Raw genomic sequence first — 21,981 nt, forward strand, 5'->3', positions numbered from 1 at the left:
TTTCTATTTTTTTTGTTGCTTTGACATCTGGAGATTTGCTGATTGCTACTCCCAGAGTTAGCTAATTCCTAGAGCTAGCAAATAACCATGTCTTTGATATGCAAGCCAACCAATCCAGAGTCCATACCCCCAATCCAGAGTCCATACCCCTAACTACCGCTTTTATCAGGCTCTCACACTCTGGGAAACTCTCCCCTGCCCTAATCAACCTAGGGCAAGGTATCAGATAAATGGGGATAGTCCCTATACCACAGAGCCTGCTGAAATTACTTAAACTAGTCAATTCTAAAATTGCTTGCCCTGTCTTGCCTGTTTCCTCCTACAGAAATCACAATAAAGGCTCTTGCCCATGTTTTTCCCTCACATCCTCTGCCTCCTGATCTACCCCATTACGTCCCCATGTGGCCCCCTATGGTGGAGTGTGCATCTTTCTCTCGGGATCTGTAAGTATAACACACTATGTTTTCAATGGCAGTCGACTCCTTATCTATTGGCCTCACCATACCTGAATAGTAATAAAACCAGTATTGAGCAGCTTGAACAACATGGTGAGAGAACCCATCATCTCTACAAAAAAAAAAAAAAGAAAGAAAGAAAAAGAAAACTTAGCTAGGCATAGTGGTGAGCCTGTAGTCCCAGCTACTCGGGAGGCTGAGGCAGGACGATCACTTTAGCCCAGGAGTTTGAGGTTACAGTGAGCTATGATGACACCACTGCACTCTAGCACGGGCAGTAGAGTGAGACCCTGTCTCAAAAAAACAAAAACAAAACAAAAAACATATTTTGGCTGGGCATGGTGGCTCACACCTATAATCTTAGTACTTTGGGGAGTCCAACTGGGAGGACTGTTTGAAGCCAGGAGTTTGAGACCAGCCTGGGCGACAGAACAAGACCCTGTCTCAAAAGAAAGGAAAAGAAAAGGCCAATCCTCAAATGGAATTTTGAGGGCCTCTGAAACAATCTTTAAAAAGCATAACAAAGTTGGAGGAACACAACTTTCTGATCTCAAACTTGCTACAAAGCTACAGTAATCAAAACAGTGTGCTATTGACATAAAGACAGACAGACAGACAAATGGAATAAAATTCAGAGTTCAGAAATCAAACTATACACTATAGCCAATTTATGTGACAAGGATGCCAAGACCATTCAGTGGGGGAAGAATAGTCTTTTTAACAGATGATACTGGGACAAAGGGATTGCCACATGCAAAAGAACAAAGTTGGACCTCTACCTCACACCATACACAAAAATTAACTCAAAATAGATCAATAACCTAAATATAAGAGCTAAAAACATAAAAATCTTAGGAAAAAACATGAGGATAAATCTTTACAACCTTAGGTTTGGCAATGGATTTTTAGACATGATACCAAAAGCATGTGCAGCATGAGAAAAAAACAGATAACCTGGACTTCATGAAAATTTAAAACTTGTATATCAAATGACATTATCAAGAAAGTGAAAAGATAAACTACAAAATGGAAGAAAATATTTGCAAGTCATGTATCTAATACGTATTTAATATATGAACCCCTACAACTCAACAACAGACAACTTAAATATAAAAATGGGCAAATGACTTCAACAGACATTTCTCCAAAGAAGATATACAAATGGCACTTGAAAAGTTGCTCAACATCCATCAGTCATCAGGGAAATGCAAATCAAAACCAGAATGAGATATTACTTCACACCTAGTAGGATGGCTATAATCAAAATAACAGAAAATAACAGGCACTGTCAAGGATGCGGAGAAATTATAACACTTGTACATTGTTGGTAGGAACAGAAATGGTGCAGCCAATATGGTGCAGTTTGGCAATTCCTCCAAATGTTAAACATAGAATTACTGCAGAAACCTGAATTCCACTCCTAGGTACTATACTCAAAATTGAAAACAGGGACTCAACCAGATACTTCACAACAATGTTCACTGCAGCACCATTCACAACAGTCAAAGGTGGAAATAACCTACGTGTCATTCAACAGATGAATGGATAAACAAATTATTTTATATATACCATGAAATATTATTCAGCTATAAAAAGGAATGAAATTCTGATACATGCTGCAGTATAGATGAAGCTCAAAACCACTGTGTTAAGTGATATAAGCTAGACACAAAAGGACAAATACTATAGGATTCCAATTCTATGAAATAACTACAATAAGCAAATTCACAGAGAAAGAAAGTAGATTACAGGTTACCAGGGGCTGGAGGAAGGGCGAAATGGGGAGTTATTGCTAACAGATATAGAGTTTCTATTTGGGGTGATGAAAATGTTTAGAAGTAGACAGTAGTAATGGCTATATGCGCAACACTGTGAATATTAAAAATGGTTAAAATCGGGACTGCTCGCCTGCCAGCAGGATGGCACAGCCCCGCCAAAATGGTTAAAATGGTCATTTTGATATTATTTTGTAGTGCATGAACACAAACACAAATATATGCATTAAAAAAAATAGATAAGCCTAGATATCCATAAGGCTAAGACTGACTATGCTTGGGACTTGACAGAAAAGTCAGTGTTCTACAATATTTAATTCTATAGCAATGCAAGTCATAAGACTCTTAAAAACTGTGTCCTAAAAATTCCAAATAAGTAACGTGCATGTTAAAGTAAGAGAATATTCTTTCTAAGTTTTTTTTAGTAATCCAAGAAGCTCAATAAATAAAACTACCTACTTTCATATTTGGATCTTATACATACATACACACACACACACACAAACACAAACTCTCCCCACCCCTCATGCAAGTGACTATAAAATGGACTGTGGCCTATATCTCTTTACTCTTTTTTGTTCTGCCAGGAGTGGACATTAAGCAAACGTTGGTCACTGACATCAAATCAGGACTTTAACACTTACAAAATACACTGCTCCAAAGCTTCCATGGCCAATTTCTCTAAGATCTGTGAAGAGCTTCTCTGGATCTTCTTTGAAGAAGAGCTCTGCAATTTCAGGGTCCTTCAGGCTGCCCGCTCTGTTAGTTGATGGCATCCTGCTGAGCAGTCAGCTGTCTGATTCTAATTTTATACTGCTATCCCAATCCTTGGTTCATCTGTATGAATGAAGCCACGTTGCCATAAACTACTGTAGAAAAATAAGAAAAGAAAAGTCAGGAAAGGCAAAAGCTGCTAAGAATAATCAGTTATTGACAGCATCTACAAAATTATCTCAGGCCTAGAATTTCATTGAAAAGGCAATGTGGATACTATGCATAGCTCTTAAACCTGGCTAATCATAATAATCACCTGTGGAGCTTAAAAAAGAGAGATTCCTACTATATAGCATTTTCAAAAATTAGATTATATCTTGGGAGGCTTTCTGTATCAGTACTTAGAGTACTGATAAATTTATCTAATTCTGATGCAGTTAGCTCATCAGCAGAAGAGATAATATAACACAGAGACTATTAAAAAACTAAACAATAACCCAAGATGTATCCATAGTGTGTTTCTAACAGGAAATTTTCTTTTCCTTTCAGATACCCTATGCTAGTGTATTAATCTACTCTAATAGACATTCCAAAGAAAAATGGAGTGGGAGAAAGTAATGAATTTAACATAGACAACTGTCTCCCTATAAACCTGACTGACCTTAAAATGTGCCCTTTATCAACTCTGCTTCATTAGATAATCAGACATACAAATAACAAGTAAATTCCCTGGTGGTTCTGCTATCAATTCCTTTATATCAGATTATCCAATTTTAAAAATGGCTGTTGTAATTGAGAGGCTTCAGAATCCCCAGTTCTGGAATGACACTACCTGCATATGAATCCCAGCAACACTATTTACTTACAAGCTGAGAACTTGGGTAGTCTCATTTTCCTAATCTGTAAAATGGAATTAACAATCTACTTCATAGAGTAGTTGGGAGGGTTAAATGAGTTAACAAATGTAAGCACAGACTAGTACTCCAGCATAGTAAGCACTATAATAAAGTGTTAGCTATTGTTTCTTAATGTGCTTAAATTCATCAATTTAAAAAAACTCCCAAATTGATTTCATTAGACTTCTAAGAGAAAAAACTAGCTCCATCCAATTCTTCCCCTGGCTTTTATGAGTATAACTTTTAAATCGATCTCATCTTTAGTGGAAAAACTGAACCAAATTTTAATTCTTCCTAGAAAAACTTCTTTATAACTATATGAAATACATTTATATGTCTTTTCTACTTCCCTAAATTAACACTACACATTGCAATAAAAAGGTATAAATTGTTAACTTGTATTCCATTTCTAATATACATCCAAGGCTGTCCTATATCCTTTACTAATTTCCCTGCTCTAGAAGTTCCCTGGAACAAAGAATCTTAATCACAGTTCTTCCAAGAATACGTAACTACAGCAAAGTCACTGAACTTCTCATCCCTAAAATGAGTAGGCTGAACTAAATTCCACATAAAGTATTAATATTCAATTAATCAACCTGTAAAAAAATTAAAAAATAAGCTTCAGTGTTAATTAAGACCTTATTTAAGAATTCCGAATGATCAAGTTTTAGTACTCTCATTACAAGAATTATTTTACATGAAAATTTTCTAACTAGTTCCATGATTTGCATCTTCTTCCTTATCTGCCTAATAAATTCCCACTCAAAAATCTTTAAGATTTAGATTAAAAGCCATGTTTGTAAAATTTTAACTCTATTAGGAGAAGTTGGTCACTCTCCATTCCCCAAAACATCTTGCAGCATTTACCATATTATATTGTAATTATTTACCTCTCTTTCCTAGACAAGCAAGCATCATGTGTCTCATTCGTCTTTGTATTATCGCTCTACCACCTCCCCCAATCCCCACAGTTAATATTACATAAATATTTATTGAAATAAAAGAATACACTTAATTCTCCTTTTCTATGCAACCCCTAAAAATGAATTCACTTCCACAAATATATACTGAACAAATAGTAAACATAAAACTATGATATGGAAAACCATTAAAGTTGATAGAAACAGAATAAATTCCTAAGAATACCAACTTCCAGAAAATCAGAGAGACAAGAAATAATGAGGGAATTAGAATACTTGCTCTATCAAATACCAAAAGATGACACAAAACTTGCCATCGCAAGAGTAGAATACTAAAAGAAGAAGGAAAAATAAATCAGTAATCTAAAAGGAAGTTCAGAAACAAACCCATGAATGTGTATCTTGGAATTTGGTATACAATTAGAGAAGGAATAAATATTGTTGGGAAAACTGGTAATCCATTTGGAAAAATAAAGTTATATACCCATCACGTACTATACATAAACATTACTGCTAAATGGCTAAAACAAAAAGGCATCTTAAATCAATGGAAAAAAAGTTGATTTGATAAAAGTAAGTATTTTGGGGAGAACCCAATAGCCATGTGGGAGAAAAATTAAATTATTCCTTTCCTCAAATGGAATATCAGAATTACATATAGATCAGATATGCAAATATAAAAATGAAACTATGTAAGTACTAGAAGGAAACAGGAGTAAATTTCTCTCTAACCAGGGTAAGGAAACTTTTCTAACTATGATCTAAATCCAAAGCAGTAAGGAAAAAGACTGATATATTTGATATTTATTTTTATTTTTTTTTTTTATCTTTTTTTAAAGACTAGTCAAGTGCAGTAGTGAGGAGGGGGGAAAGTAGTAGAACAAGGAGTTCAATCTGTAACTGACTGTGAACAATCAAGTGAGATAACTCACTACCTTCAGACCAGCCAGATATATTTGATAACATAGAAAAGAAAACTTTAGGCCGGGCGCGGTGGCTCACGCCTGTAATCCTAGCACTCTGGGAGGCCGAGGTGGGCGGATCGTTTGAGCTCAGGAGTTCGAGACCAGCCTGAGCAAGAGCGAGACCCCACCTCTACTAAAAATAGAAAGAAATTATATGGACAGCTAAAAATATATATAGAAAAAATTAGCCGGGCATGGTGGCGCATGCCTGTAGTCCCAGCTACTCGGGAGGCTGAGGCAGGAGGATCGCTTGAGCTCAGGAGTTTGAGGTTGCTGTGAGCTAGGCTGACGCCACGGCACTCACTCTAGCCTGGGCAACAGAGTGAGACTCTGTCTCAAAAAAAAAAAAAAAAAAGAAAAGAAAACTTTAGAGGAAGGACCATGAAAAAAGACACCAAAAAAAAAAAAAAAAAAAGGATAAAAACTTGGTGGGCCAGGTGTGGTGGCTCACACCTGTAATCCTAGCACTTTGGGAGGCTGAGGCAGGAGGATTGCTTGAACCTAGGAGTTTGAGGTTACAGTGAGTGATAACACCACTGCACTCTAGCCTGGGAAACAGAGTGAGACCCTGATACCAAAAAAAAAAAAAAAAAAAGAAAGAAATACAACAAAATACAACAAATAGCTAAAAGCTCATAAATTTGACAACACAGATAAAAAGGACAAATTCTTTGATGGATATAAACTACCAAAACTCACTCAAGAAGAAACAGATAACCTGAATGTCATATGTATATTAAAGAAATTAAATTCATAGTCTAAAATATTCCCATATAGAAAAGTCCAGGCCTAGACAATTTCACTATAAATTCTATTAAACATTAAAGAAAAAATAATATAAATTCTATATAAACTCTTCAAGTTTAGAAATGGGAATCTTCTCAATTCATCTTATGAAGCCATCATTACACTAGTATCAAAAAAAAAAACCCAAGAACAATAATACAAAAAAATGAAGATTTCTGACCAATATCCCTCATCTATACAAAAGCGATCTTCAACAAAATATCAGCAAATCAAATCCAGCAATATATATAAATGATACTACATCACAACCAAGTAGAATTTATACCAGAAATGCAAGGCTGATTCAACATCAGCAAATCATTGTAATTCTCCATTCTAAACAGACTAAAAGAAGAAAAAACACATGATCATATAAATAGAGGCAGACAAACTGACAAATACAACATTCATTCATGATAACAATTCTCAAACCAGGCATAGAAGGAATATTCTTAACCTGTTAAGGGTATCTACAAAAAATCTGCAGCTAACATCATACTTAAGCTTGAAGACTGAAAGCTTTCCCCTAAAGATTAGAAATAAGGGAAGAACGTTCATGCTAATCCTTCCTAATCAACACTGTACTAGAAATTCTAGTGTAAAAGACAAGAAAAAGAACTAAAAGGCATATATAATAGAAAGAAAACTGTCTCTACTTACTGACTTACTGTGCACATAAAAAATTCCAAAGAATGTACAAAATAGCAAGAGGAAAATGGAATATTTAAGATATAAGTCTAACAATATGTGAATGGAATTTATGTAATAAGAATAAAACCCTGAAGAAAGAAATCAAAGTTAACCTTTCTAAATGGAGAGATGTACCACGTTTGTGGACTAAAAATAGTTATGAAGCAATTCTTCTCCAATTGATCTAAGAAGTCAATGATTCATAGATGTAACACAATCTCTAAGTCCAACAGGATTTTTTGCAGATATCAACAAACTGATTCTAAAATGCATATGAAAAGGTAAAAGATCCAAAGTAGACAAAATAATTTTTTTAAAAAAGAATAAAGTTGAAGGACTTACACTGGCTGATTTCAAGACTTAACAAAAAGCTACAAATAATCAAGATAATGTGGTATTGAATGAAAGAACAGCATAATCCAGTGAAACAGTACAGAAGTCCAGAAATATACCATACAAATATAATCGACTGATTTTTAATAAAAGTGCAATAAAGATAATCTTTTGATAAATGGTGCTACAGCAATTGGACAACCATAAATATAAAAATGAATTTTGATTCACACCTCATACTTCATAGAGAAATTAACTAAAAATGGTTTACATATCTGACGTAAAAGGTTAACATTATAAATGTTTAGAAGAAAACACATGAGAAAATCTTTCTAACTTTGGGTTAGGCAAAGAGTTTTTACATAAGATACCAAAAGTGTGATCCACAAAAGGCACAACTGCTAACTTGGATTTCATCAAAATTGAAAACTAATGCATTTGCAAAGTTTAAATGATATTGTTAAAAGAATGAAGCCAAGCCAGAGACTGGAAGAAAACATTTTCAAATCACATATCTGAAAAAGGATTTGTATCCGGAATATATAAAGAACTGTCAAAGCTCAATAATAGAGTCTAGTGATGCACACTTGGGTGATAAAACCATAAAGAAACTCCCAGAAGTAACATAAATGTTAGGATAGTGATTAATTTAGGGAAAAGGGAGGAGGGTTTATGACTAGGGTGAGACATACAGAATAAATTCTGGAGTGGCTGCCAAGTTCTATTTCTTGCCCTAGGTAGTCGTCACAAGGGTATTACTGACTTACAAAAATTCATTAAGCTATATATTTGTTTAATGTATTTTCTGTATCTGTTTGATTTTGTAATAAAAAGATTTAAGAAAAACAAAAATGTTGTAGACACAATATAGTACCAATAATATAAAATAATTTGCAGAGAAAAGAGGGCAATATACCAAAATGTTAAGGATTATTTTTAGGTAGTTACCGCCAACATTATGGCCAATATTCACAAGTCTATACTTTCCTTATGTTCCAAATTTTAAATAATAACATGTTCAATTTCTACAATATTTATGCATATTGTTTAGACTGTCAGATGACAGAACAAACAATAACTAAAATGTATAAAAATATGAGAACTCCAAAGAAGTTAGAGATCCATGAAATACACCATTAAAACACTGTTAGGCTAGAAGAATTAAAAGCATCTAGTGCACAACTGCTTCTTTTCTATAAACTCAAATTCCCAAAAGTACTTTATTTTAAAAATTAGCACCATTCTGGTTGCCCTGGACCCATTCAGAATATTACTACAACACAGTCATCAATGTAAACTAACAAAGAAAGGTCTTGTCCGTTTTAAATACCTGTTGTGAAAAACTACAGGGGGAAAAGAAAAGCATAGAGGAGCTTTCACAGTACCTCTAATCATAAACTCCATAACTCTTCTAGTCTGCTCAACACACATACATGAATACCCAACAAAATATAGGACTAATACAAGTTGATAAACTAGAGATGAGGCTTAAAAGATATAAATATTTGTAACAAGTTCTTAAAGGTCTATGAGACTACGCATATAATCTTTTTTTTTAAAAAAAGGCTATTAGATTACATTTTTAACATATCTAATCTGTTCTTAGGGGAAAATATCATTAAAGTAACTTACTATTTCCTTCCTACTAAAGAGAACAATAAAAAGAAATTAACAAGCAAATAAACAGCCAATGAGATCTAATTTGTTTTTGGTTCCACAAAAATAGACCAGAGAAGCCTATCATTTATTAGGCTATTTACAGTTGAAAATGTAAAAGGCATACATAATTTTTGTGGATGGTGTCACTTTGTTCGATCCTAAACCATACATCTCCAAGAGAGCTGATGAAACTGGAACAAAAAACCAATATAATTTATTTAAAAAATCTCAGACCAAAATGGGATTTTCAGAATTAAATAATGCCTCCAGATTTGCAAAACATACTCAAATAATTGACAATAACATCAGTCAAATGCAACAAAAAGAAAATGGGGGAAGGGTACTGATAATCACAACACATTCAGTATTACTTGAGGAATGCTCCTTGGATCAACAGTGATGATGTCATGGTATTCCATCTTTTAAGAACCTTCAGATTTTCACAAAAAGGACATTGTTGGTCCTAAGCAACTGATTTAATATTATAAAGCCCTTTTCCCTACAGCTGTTAATCAGAGTTCAGGCTTAGAAAACAGCCAACTTAGTCAAATGTTCAGTCCCTTTAGAGAAAGAAAAATTGCCTCTTAACACAGAATTGGCAGAGATTATATTATCTACTACATCCTCCCTTGACAGACAGACAGACAAACAGACACACAAGTATGTCACTATACCAATAACTAGAATTATAAATAAAGCTGAGAAATGTCAATAAGAATTTGACATTGCACGACTCATCAGGCTTAATCTACACAGAGCTGATTTGACACTTGTTTCAACCTACTTATAAATATTATATGTAATTACAACAGTTTGGGGTTGAAAGAAATTAAGAGATTATTTGGTTCCAAAAGGTCAAGTGTGTTTTCTCAAAATCACATAGCAAGCCAGGCCTAGTGGCTCACTCTAGTAATCCTAGCACTTTGGAAGGTTGAGAAGGGAGGAGGGCTTGAAGCCAGGAGTTCAAGACCAACCTCAGCAAAAGCGAGACCCCTGTCTTTACTAAAAAATAAAAAAATTAGCTGGGTGCAGTGGTGTCCACCTGTAGTCCCAGCTACTCTGGAACCTGAGGCAGGAGGATCTCTTGAGCCCAAGAGTTTGGAGCTGCAGTGAGCTATGCTGATGCCGCTGCACTTCAGCCTAGATGACAGAATGAGACCCTGTCTCAAAAAAAAAAGAAATACCTGAAATACCCTACCCATGAAGTTTTCACAAAACGTCAATTGAAATTAATTCCTTCCTCTCTATTATATTTTGTATCTCCATTTTAACACTTATTTTATCTATATCATATTCTAGTTGTTTACGTGCGTAGGCCCCTCCAAAGAACCTGACAGTTTCACAGCAGACAATCAAAAAATTGTTTGATGAATGACTATCTAAATATTCTATTATTTCATTTATTTTTAAGCCTCATTATATACTCTAGCAAGTTTAGGAAAGGGTGAATATTCTTTAAGTTCTGGTTCCAATTATAAAAACAGACATGATTCATTTTTTTAAAAAATAAAAAATAATTTAGTAAGTATACAACCATTATTTCCATATAGACTGCATTTTAAAGTTCACATTTAACAATCTCCTTTCTACACAATATTACTCATCTTAATTACTTGAATCACACTGAACATGTACTCTAAGGTAAAATTTTTCTCTATGTTAAAATTTAAATTTGCGATTACTTTCCCAAGATCAAAACTAATCACTCCTATTAAACTGTTTTGTTTTAAAATACAGCCATGTCCCAAGGAATTATATAAACCTTATAAAGCTAAAATTTATACATGGTAATAGAATTTGTATCATTACCTATGCAAAGGAGGGAGTCAAATATTACATACTACTTTGCACAGTCAGTTCTGCTATAACACTTACTTTGAAAATAATTTTAGCATAATGCAAATTACCCATTTAATTACGTTCAATTTCATCCCTTAGAAACCACTAAATGAATGCAGAAAACTGCACCCAGCTAAACTAAATACACTAAAGTACATTAACTGTACTTTCTTATTTTCTGTATTCTTGAGTTCTGGCATTCGGAGCCTTGCTGAACAGGAAGAGACTACCCCTCCCAGGGCTAGCCAATTCTTATAGATAGCAAACAACTCACCTGGGAGAGCACCTTTCATATGTAAACCAAACAATCCCAAACTGATACTCCCCAACTATCTCCTTTATCTAGCTCTTTATCTAGCCTGCCTTAAGCATCCCAAGGCCAAGTGCCAGTCAACCCGGTGCAGCCCCTATATTCCAGGGTCCACTGAAATTACTGAAACTAGCCAATCCTAAACCTGCTTAATCTGCTTCACCTATTCCTTCCTACAGAAACCACAATAACCGCTCTTGCCACATTTTCCCCTAGCTATCTCTTGTCTCCTGACTGACGCTAGTACTTTCTCATATGGTCCTACATGACTTGGCATGCTCCCTCCTCTTGGAAGTTTTAGTAACAAACTATCGTTTCAATGGTAGTTTTCTCCTGGTCTGTTGGCCCCATTACAACTGAATAATAAAACCTACATTTTAAACACCAGGCCACATAAGAATACACAAAACACACACATATACAAGCAAGCATACCTTAAACATGTATCAGCTACCTCAGTTCATTGTGTTTTACATACTCATTACATCCGATGTTACAATTTTCCATCTGATTTCAGATAACCTGTCTTCCACCACTTCACAGTAACTTATAAGCTACAACTCTCCCTACATCCACTTCCACAAGCAAACTCTAAAGGTCCCTTTCAAGGTAAAGTGTAATATTTATTGCAGTATTTATGTATGTATTAATCATTTAACATGTGTAAAACATGCTATCATTTTTATTATTAAGTTCTTATCTTTTTTATAATGTGTCACTGATGAAGTTTTTGAGTGTTGCTCCTAACCCTATTTTCCCCAAAAGCTCCGTGAGTTTTTACTACATAATTTTTATAACATGGTGATTTTTATGACATGTCATGTAATAGCAGAACTGACCATGCCTACACTGTATCTGAGGTTCAGTACTATTTTTTAATTGATATAGTGATTCTGTGGCTGTGTACTTTTCCTCCAATTATATTGTAAATTCCTTAATAATAAGGTATCAATCATGTACTTCTCTGGGATATAGTAATAAATATTAATTCACTACTTAATCCAATAACTGTTCTACATACTTTTAAGTGAGATTCATTGAGGTAATTTACATTCACTAAAATTCACCCATTTTAAATGTACAGTTTGATAATTTTTGATATATGTATATACAGAATTGATAGTACCACCAAAATCAAGAATATTTCCATCATCCCAAAAAGTTCCCATAGCCCTTGATCCAATTTCTCTCGTTACACTTTTGTCTTTTCTAGAACTTCATATAAATGGAATCATATACCTTGAAGTCTTTGGTGACTGGCTTTTTTCACTAAATATAATGCTTCTGAGATTCATCCATATTATTGCAGTAGTATTCAATTGTGTGGATAAAACAATATGGATAAAACAATGAATTTGTTTATTCATTCACCGTTGATAGTCACCTGGTTTGTTTCCAATTTTTGGATAATATGCATATAGTTGCTATGAATACAGTTGGCCCTCCATACCCACAAGTTCTATATCCATGGATTCACCTAACCTTGGATTGAAAATATTTGAGGGGGGAAAAAAAAGCTACTGCACTAAACATATAAATACTTTGGTCATTTTCTTTATTCCCTCAACAATATATGTAAATAGCAACTATTTACATTGTATTTTAGGTACTATAAGTCATCTAGAGATGATTTAAACTATATGGGAGGATGTGCACAGGTTATATGCAGGTATTAATAAGGGACTTGAGCATCTGTGGATTTTAGCATCCTTGGGGAGTCCTGGAACAACTGTTTTTATTTTTATGTAAGTCTTTCATGAGCACATGTGTTTTCATTTATCTTGGGTAAATTCCTAGGAGTGGGATTGCTGGTAAATGTACCTTTCTAAAATACAAATTGTTTTCCAAATTGGCTGTCACATTTTGGTCGCCTACCAGCAATATTAATATATGTTGGTCCACATCCTAACCAACAATAGTGCTTATAGTCTGTCTTTTTGCATTTTAAGATGAACTAAATAAGACATTCTTTACTTTTCCCTATAATTAATCTGATAAACCACTAAAGTTGATTAGACGTGAAAGACTGCTAAAATGGCATAAAAGATACAAAAATTAATCAATCTATAATTTAAAATTTCACTCTACTCCAAGGTCACAAAAATAGAATTTATAGCTGAAAGGAACCATGCAGCAAATCCTATAGTTTCAGCTAAGAACACAAAGACAAGAAGTAAAATTACTACCTCAGAATCAATTATTATTATTAGTGCTAGGGGTTATTTGAAACACTTATAATAAATATAATAAACATAATAATATAACATGTAACAAATAACTCACATAATTCTCATAATAATTCTATGAGACCTGTACTTTTAGCATTTCCATTTTAGAGACAAGAAGACAAAAAAAGATTAACTTACCAAAGTCATACAGCCAGTAAATGGCAGAGCCACAATTCAATCCCAGGTTCCAGCAATCCCCATCCCCCTCCCCTCCCAGGTAGAGTGCAGTGGCATCATGATAGCTCACTGCAACCTCAAACTCCTGAGCTTAAGCGATCTTCCTGCCTCAGCCTCCTATGTACCTGGGACTACAGGCACCCGCCACAATGCCCAGTTAATTTTTCTATTTTTTAGTAGAGATGGGGTCTCACTTTTGCTTAGGCTGGTCTCCAACTCCTGAGCTGAATCAATCCTCCTGCCCTGGCCTCCCAAAGTGCTACGATTACAGGCATGAGCCAGCAAGCCGGCCTCATGCACCTTATTCTTAACCAATGCCTTTCACGTAGAAAACCAGGGTTCCCACACTGTATACATGTATCAAAATATCACATGTACCCCTAAAATATGTGTGACTATGATATATCAATTAAAAACAGAAAGAAGGGGGAAAGAAAAGGAAGGAAGGAAGGAAGGAAAGAAAACCAGGATTCCAAGTCATTCTAGCTATCTGCTCATTAGACATTAAAGATCCTGCCCTGACTTCAATGGGCCATTTAGTATGTAAAATGATACTTCTATGCTATATTTATAGCATAAAGTCTATAATAAAAATAAATATTTTCTACTTTCTTAGAATTTAAACATGTATATTAAATTCCCTAGCTAATTCTCAAAGTCTGTCCAATAAAGTATTAATTGATACTTACTTTTTCCTTTTGGACAATTTACAGATCACAACTTGCAGAAGCAAATTCAAAAAGTCTATATGGGGGCCAGGCGTGGTGGCTCACGCCTGTAATCATAGCATTCCAGGAGGCTGAGGTGGGAGGATCGCTTGAGGTCAGGAATTCGTGACTAGCCTCTGCAAGAGTGAAACCCCACCTCTACTACATATAGAAAGAAATTAGCTGGACAACTAAAAATAGAAAAATTAGCCAGGCATGGTGGCACACGTCTGTAGTCCCAGCTACTCAGGAGGCTGAGGCAGGAGGATCACTTGAGCCCAGAAGTTTGAGGTTGCTGTGAGCTAGGCTGATGCTCCGGCACTCTAGTCCAGTCAACAGAGAGAGACTCTGTCTCAAAAAAGAAAAAAAGAAAAAGCCTATAAGATATCTTAATATTTGAAGAATTCATTGAAGATCTTAAATTGAAATGTCTATAGGAGTGAGGCAGACAATATAAATTAGCAAAATGGGCAAGGTGCCAGAAACACACTACGACTGTAAACATCTCTCCTAAAGGAGATAGTACCCATATGGGTCCAGTCAATTATTGCCAAGGAGAACTGCAATGTTACAAGATCTTCTGACTTATTAGGAATCATATATTAGGAAGAACATAGCGGTTTACTAAAGTCTTCTATTTAACAGAAATTTCAATTTCTGAAAATCCCATTTGGTTGCACCTACATATTAAATCCTAAAACTTAAATAAATCCTTGTTAGCAGTTTGCCTGTGTTTTCTTCCTTTTCATTCAAATAGACTGCAGAGGGAAAGCCCTACATTTGCAAAGGTATCTGAATATAGAATTTAATTTACAACAGATTATACCTCTAAATGGATTTAATTGTACAGGAAAAAAAAACCTTCCCATTGCACCTACAACAATTTTTTAAAAAATAAATATATAGGCCAGGAGCAGTGGCTCATACCTGTAATTCTAGCACTTTGGGAGGCTGAGGTGGGAGGAATGCTTGAGGCCCAGAGTTTGAGACTAGCCTGAGCAAGAGTGAGACCCCGTCTCTACACAAAATAGAAAAAATTAGCCAGACATGGTGGTGCGTGCCTGTAGTCCCAGCTACTCAGAAGGCTGAGTAGGATTGCTTGAGCCCAAGAGTTTGAGGTTGCAGTGAGCTATGATGATGCTACTGCACTCTAGCTGGGTGACAGAGCAAGACCCTGTCTCAATCAATCAATCAAACATTAGACATAATTATTAAAATTATAGAGATATTATAATTAGATATTATATAATTAGACATTGTAATTATAGAGATAGAGGTATTTTTACAAGCAAAATATTATAAGGGGGAGGAATACAAAAGGAGATTAAGATTCACACACTCCATTCCCTCATAAATCTTAAAATTTCCAATGAGAAGTAGTAACTATGAAAAACCATTATATAAGAGAACAAGTAACTATGATAAACCATTATATAAGTGACTTATACCTTGAGAGATACACAGAAATGTAACAGTTCAGAAAAGAAAGATCATCTTTCTTCAGGATGAGGTGTGGAAAAGAAAGGATTCATGGCAGGTGCAATATATAAATTTGAAGATAAGAATTTTAAAGGCCGGGCACGGTGGCTCACGCCTGTAATCCTAGCACTCTGGGAGGCCGAGGCAGGTGGATCGCTCAAGGTCAGGAGTTCGAGACCAGCCTGAACAAGAGCGAGACCCTGTCTCTACTAAAAATAGAAAGAAATGATCTGGCCAACTAAAATATATATAGTAAAAATTAGCCGGGCATGGTGGCTCATGCCTGTAGTCCCAGCTACTCGGGAGGCTGAGGCAGTAGGATCGCTTAAGCCCAGGAGTTTGAGGTTGCTGTGAGCTAGGTTGACGCCACGGCACTCACTCTAGCCTGGGCAACAAAGCGAGACTCTGTCTCAAAAAAAAAAAAAAAAAAAAAGAATTTTAAAGATATGCCCCTCCCCCAACAGATGGGCAGGCAAGCACATGGAAAAAAGTCATAAACATAAGTCAAGAGAGAAAAAAGAAAACGGGATTCTTATCATAGAGAGGAATATTAGTATCAAAGATGCTTATACATATAAAACTATCTCTGGAAATGTAATTTTAAAAGCTGGTAAAAGAGCTTGCTTGTGAGGAGGTATGTTGGGGAACTATGATGGTGCCATATAATACTAATAAAAAAATTGACTGGCTTTTGTCCCTGGTTCCTAGAAGAGACTCTAAATCCTTGCAATATCCCAAGTAATAGGAGTGTCTTTGTTATGGAGGAGGCTAATCTGTGGCCAATGACTCAATCAATAATTGTGATGAATCAACATGTAATAAAACCCCAATTAAAAACTCTAGCCCCAAAGGTCAGGTGAGTTTCCTGGTTGGTGGGGGTAAAGCTTCCTGATCACAGGGAGAGAAAAACAGAACAGCGTTTCGAATCCTCCCAGACCTTACCCTGTATGTCTTCTCATGTGTCTTGGCTTTTACTGATCTGTATCCTTTATAATAAAACTGTAACAGTAAGCACAGCAGTATTGTTGACAAAAGTGACAACAGTATTGTTGGAGACCATGCCCTTAAGCCCATGGCAGATTCCACAGCTAGGTCTAGGGGGTGAGCATCAGAATTGCACTTCAGTATTTTATTTTTTACTTAATTTTTTTTTTTTTTTTTTTAGAGATAGGGTCTTACTATGTTGCCCAGGCTGGTCTCCAATTCCTGGTTTCAAGCAATCCTCCCACCTCAGCCTCCCAAAGTGTGGCATTATAGGTGTGAGCCACCACACTGGCCTAGCCTGCAATATTTTATACAAAAGGGAGAAATAGTTTCTTTCACCTAATGGCCTAAATCAGTTATCTTAGAAGTTACAAAATGATTATTTTCAGTTTTTATCATTCTTTCTGCATTTAAGTAGGCATTTTTTTATACTTTTAATTTACTACTGCACAAGAAGTTAATGTGTATTTTCATGTGAAAGTACACTTTAAAATATTAGTATGGGGGGGTGGGGAAAAAAATATGAAACTATTGTTTTTAACTTGCACTGTTCACTTAATAATTTATCATGAATATTTCCCATATTATTTCATATCATTGTACAAGAAATAATGTATACATTATGAGGACATACTGTACCTAACAAGATATACTGTTAGACTCTTTGATTCTGTAAAACTAAATTGAAAAAAAAATAAAATAAAATAAAATAAAAAAAAATAAAAAAATAAAAAAAATAAAAAAAAATAAAATATTAGTATTAGTATAAAGTATTAGTACTATTATACGTCACTGGCCATTTCAAATGTATTCTGTGATACATATTTCCTTGTACGTACATAAACTCTCTGGAAGGATACTTGGAAACTGACAGCACTGGTGCTTTGAGGAGAAAACAGGCTGAGACATAAAATGGAAAGGAGATCTTTTACTGTGTTTTTGATACTTTTTGAATAGTGAATATTCTACCTATTTTAAAAACACGTTAAAAATTAAAATAAGAAAAAATTCATTCATGGAATTTATATAAAATTTAGTACCAAATAAACAAATTTTAATATTTTCATAATCTGCAATTTTCCATAAGCACTCAATTTTCTCTAGTACTCTCTAATGTTCCCCATCCCCATCAACAGAGATTCTGAGAACTAGAAAATTAATTGATATAACCATTAAGAATTACTTATAGTACTTGATAACTATCTAAAAGCTGACTGATAAGACAGAAGCCTCTCTTTCCAGTTGTTTCCTTTTAATAAGGTCATATGGTACCTCTACTTTTCCATTCTTTCATTGCTTAATAATGTAAATGCTACTGGGGAGGGCGAAGCAAGCAACAACAAAGAGTTACAATATGACACAAAATTCGTTTAATGTCTCTCTCACATGCGAACACTCTCATTCTAAGTTTGACAGCATATATGCCAAAATGTTAACAGCTGCTATACATGAGTGCTAAGATTTATAGAAGATTTATTTTCATTTTACTTATCAGAATTTTCTAGTTTATTTTGCTTACAATGAATGTAGCCCTTGTGTGCATCTTTTAAATGCAAATAAAAAAACAACAGAATCATGACTATTCTTGAAAGTGTCAGACTCTTAAATGCAAGATAAGAGTGAAGCAGGAATTTTAAAGTTTAATATCATAATTCAAAATCTATAAGTTAACAACTCTGCAAAACAGATTTTTTAAATTTCTATTTCTCAAATTCCATCCACTGAAAAACATTCTCATAAAGGATTATTGAGTCAAAGACGGGGAGGGGAAAGACTGCCAAATTACATATATATAACTCTACATTATTAAATTACAGGCTATCTTTTTATTTTTTTTTTTTTTAAGAGACAGGGTCTCCCTATGTTGCCCAGGCTGGACTTAAATTCCTGGGCTCAAGTGATCCTCTCACCTCAGCCTCCAAAGTAACTAGGACTACAGGTGCATGCAATTACAGACTAGGTATCTACAACTTCACACTAACAAATTTGGAACTCTCACAGAAATGCTCTTCTGTCAAAACAGAACGTAATTGCAAAACAACTAGCCTGGACTCTTCAAAAATAGCATGAAAGACAAAAGTGACTAGGCAAGTATTCTACAGATTAAAAGAGACTAAAGAGACATACAAGCTAAATGCAATGTTCCGCCCCTGACTGGGTCCTGAATTGAAAAAAAAAAAAAAAAATCCACTTTTAGATCCTTTTGTAGTTCATAAGTGTGATTGGGTATTCACGCACATGTGTGAAATGTGCCCTCAAACCTTGTTACGACATTGGCACACTACTTGTCTGATGTGGAAAAAAAAATCCAGTTTTAAAAGACCTTATTGTTACAAATTTTGGAAATCTAAAAATAGACTGCATATTTGATTAGAGCATTAGATTGCTGTTAAATTTCCTGACTGTGGTAGTTTTACTTTGTTTAGTAGGAGACTGCCCTGTTTTCAGGCAATATGTGCTTAAGTATTTAGGGTAGTAAAGTCTGCAACTAACTCAAATGACTAAGAAAAAAAGAAGTGTGTCTATGTAACATAGCAATATGTTAATATATCATGTAGCAGTATGTTAACAGTTGGTGAATCTTCATGAAGAGTATAATGGGTATTCATTTTACTAGTTTTACAACTTTTCAATAACTTTTATACTTTTCAAAATAAAAAGCTGTGGAGTGGAAAAAACTGTAAACAAACTAAAGTCCAACAACAGTTTAAAATAATTATTAATACTAAAACTCATTCAAGAGATGGGACAACAAGAGAATAAACAAAGTGACAAAGTATTACTTCCAACTGTGTTTTAGAACCTGATAGTTTTATAGGTATTTTCAAACTTCAAAGCAGAAAAGTAGGAAAACTTTTAAGTTTGTTTTGTTGCTCACGTAACCCTAATAGTTAACAGGACAAAAACAGCAAAAAGAAAAAGGAAAAAACATACATAAAACAACTTTTCCTTTGAATTCATATAAAGATGATACTTCCAAGAGAATAGTCAACAAATACTATTGGAACAATGTTTAAATTTGGGATTGCAGATATGAACGTTGTCACAGTCCTCTCAATACCCTTCCCCCATACCTATGGAAAAGATTGATAATCCACCATAGCATTCTTCCCATAAAGTCTAGAGTTCCATAGTCCTTATCAGTACACTTTCATTCAATTAGAATTGAAATAGAATGCAAAACCTACTTCTCATTTCCAGGCTTTCTACTTCAAAAAAGCCTACTTTGATTACCATACGTTATATGTCATATGCCAAAATTAATGAGATGGACTGAGTTTAATCAGAAATGAAAACTGAAAGAATGACTGGAATATTTTTCTTATGTCATAATGGGAAAGACCTAAGGATAAAATAAGAAACTCTAATGAAAAAGAATAGCTAGTGTACATGTAAATTGTAAAACATGAAGTAATCCAAACTGTTAAAAATTAATAGATGAACTACAAACTGCTAAAAACGTTTTCAAACTACTTTGTATTCACAGGAATAAATGGGTCTTAGAAATAAATAAGACTTACCAAAAAAAAGAAAATCAATAAAGAACTCTTGCAAATAAATAAGAAAATAACATCAGTAGTTTTATCATAAAAGAATCACAAATGTGAGGTAATGTATATGTTAATTAGCTCAATTTAGCCATAATGTATACATATTTCAAAACATCTTGTACACAATAACTATATACAATTTTTATTTGTCAATTAAAAAATAAAGGGGAAAAGACAGTCTTACAAATAAAATTTTTTAAAAAGTCAATAGGCAATTCGCAAAAGAAATATTAGATCATTAAACATAAAATGTCCGATTTTGAATCAAAAGTGTAGTTTATTATATCTCAAACAAGCAGCAGTACAATTAATCAAAGTATGCGCCTAAACTATCGACACAGTCTTGCCATCTTAATGGTAGCTTGTTCATGCCAGCAGCGAAGAAGCTTGGGGAGTGAGTGGCGATGAAAGCGCAAAAGGCATTTTCCAAAGCTTGTTGAGAGTTGAATATTTTTCCTTGCAAGAAGTGGTCCAAAGCCTGGAAGAAGTGGTAGTCAGTTGGTGCAAGGTCTGGTAAACACAGTGGGTGACAGAGAGTTTCCAAGTCCAGCGTCTGTAGTTTGAGCAGCGTTGTTTGTGCGACATGTGGTGGAGCGTTATCTAGCAAGAGGATTGACCTGTCTCTCTTGACCAGTCTTGGCTGCTTAATCACAAGCATCTTCATCATTTCGTCTAATTAGTTCCAGCAGACATCCACTGTAATCAACTGACCAGGTTTCATGAAGCTGTGGTGGGTAATACCAGCACTGGACCACCAAACAGACCCCATTAGCTTTTTTTGATGAATATTCAGTTTTGGACTGTGCGTTTCGGACTGTGCGTTTCGGTACTTCATCTTTATAGAACCAGTGTGCAGAATGCCTGCAATCGTCAAAAAGAATCCATTTTTCATCACACGTAACAATATGGCATAGAAGCCAGGCATAGTGGCTCACGCCTGTAATCCTAACACTCTGGGAGGCCGAGGCAGGACGGGAGGATCTCAAACTCTTACAAACTCTTAAAGTTAAGAGTTTGAGACCTGCCTGAGCAAGAACGAGACCCCAACTCTATTAAAATTAGAAAAAATTAGACAGACATGGTGGTGCGTGCCTGTAGTCCCAGCTACTCAGGAGGCTGAGGCAGAAGGGTCACTTAAGCCCAGGACTTTCAGGTTGCTGTGAGCTAGGCTGATGCCACGGCACTCTAGCCCAGGAGACAGAGCAAGACTCTGACAAAAAAAAAGGGGGGGCGGGGCATAGAAATGGTTCCCCTTTATGTCATGACAGCAAAGAAAGGCAAGCTTTGAGATGATGTCTTTTCTGACTCTCATTTAATTCATGCAGAATCCATCTATCCAGCTTCTTTATCTCGCCCATTTGTTTCAAAATTGTTGGAACAGCAACATCAAACCTTGCTGCTAATTCACACGTAGGTTGAGATCGATTCGCTTCCACTGCAGCTTTCAGCTCATCACTATCCACCTTGGTCTCAGGTTGCTCACATAGCTCATTTTCAAGATTAAAATCAC

The 21,981-nt window shown here is 35.0% G+C and overlaps 1 protein-coding gene and 1 pseudogene across 2 annotated transcripts in view; one reads left to right on the forward strand and one right to left on the reverse strand.

The window, feature by feature from the left end:
* The window catches only part of TAOK1 (TAO kinase 1), a 125,373-nt gene that overhangs the window by 69,736 nt on the left and 33,656 nt on the right, over positions 1-21,981 (reverse strand). For both annotated transcript variants that reach the window (XM_069482204.1, XM_069482205.1), the window contains exon 2: positions 2,875-3,099. In XM_069482204.1, coding sequence (XP_069338305.1) covers positions 2,875-3,006 — 132 coding nt within the window. In that variant the 5' untranslated portion in view covers positions 3,007-3,099. The remainder of the gene's footprint in view (positions 1-2,874; positions 3,100-21,981) is intronic.
* On the forward strand, positions 19,118-19,215 carry LOC138392797 (small nucleolar RNA U13; annotated as a pseudogene).

The sequence above is a fragment of the Eulemur rufifrons genome, chromosome 9, assembly GCF_041146395.1.
Source record: "Eulemur rufifrons isolate Redbay chromosome 9, OSU_ERuf_1, whole genome shotgun sequence".
Classification (NCBI taxonomy): domain Eukaryota; kingdom Metazoa; phylum Chordata; class Mammalia; order Primates; family Lemuridae; genus Eulemur; species Eulemur rufifrons.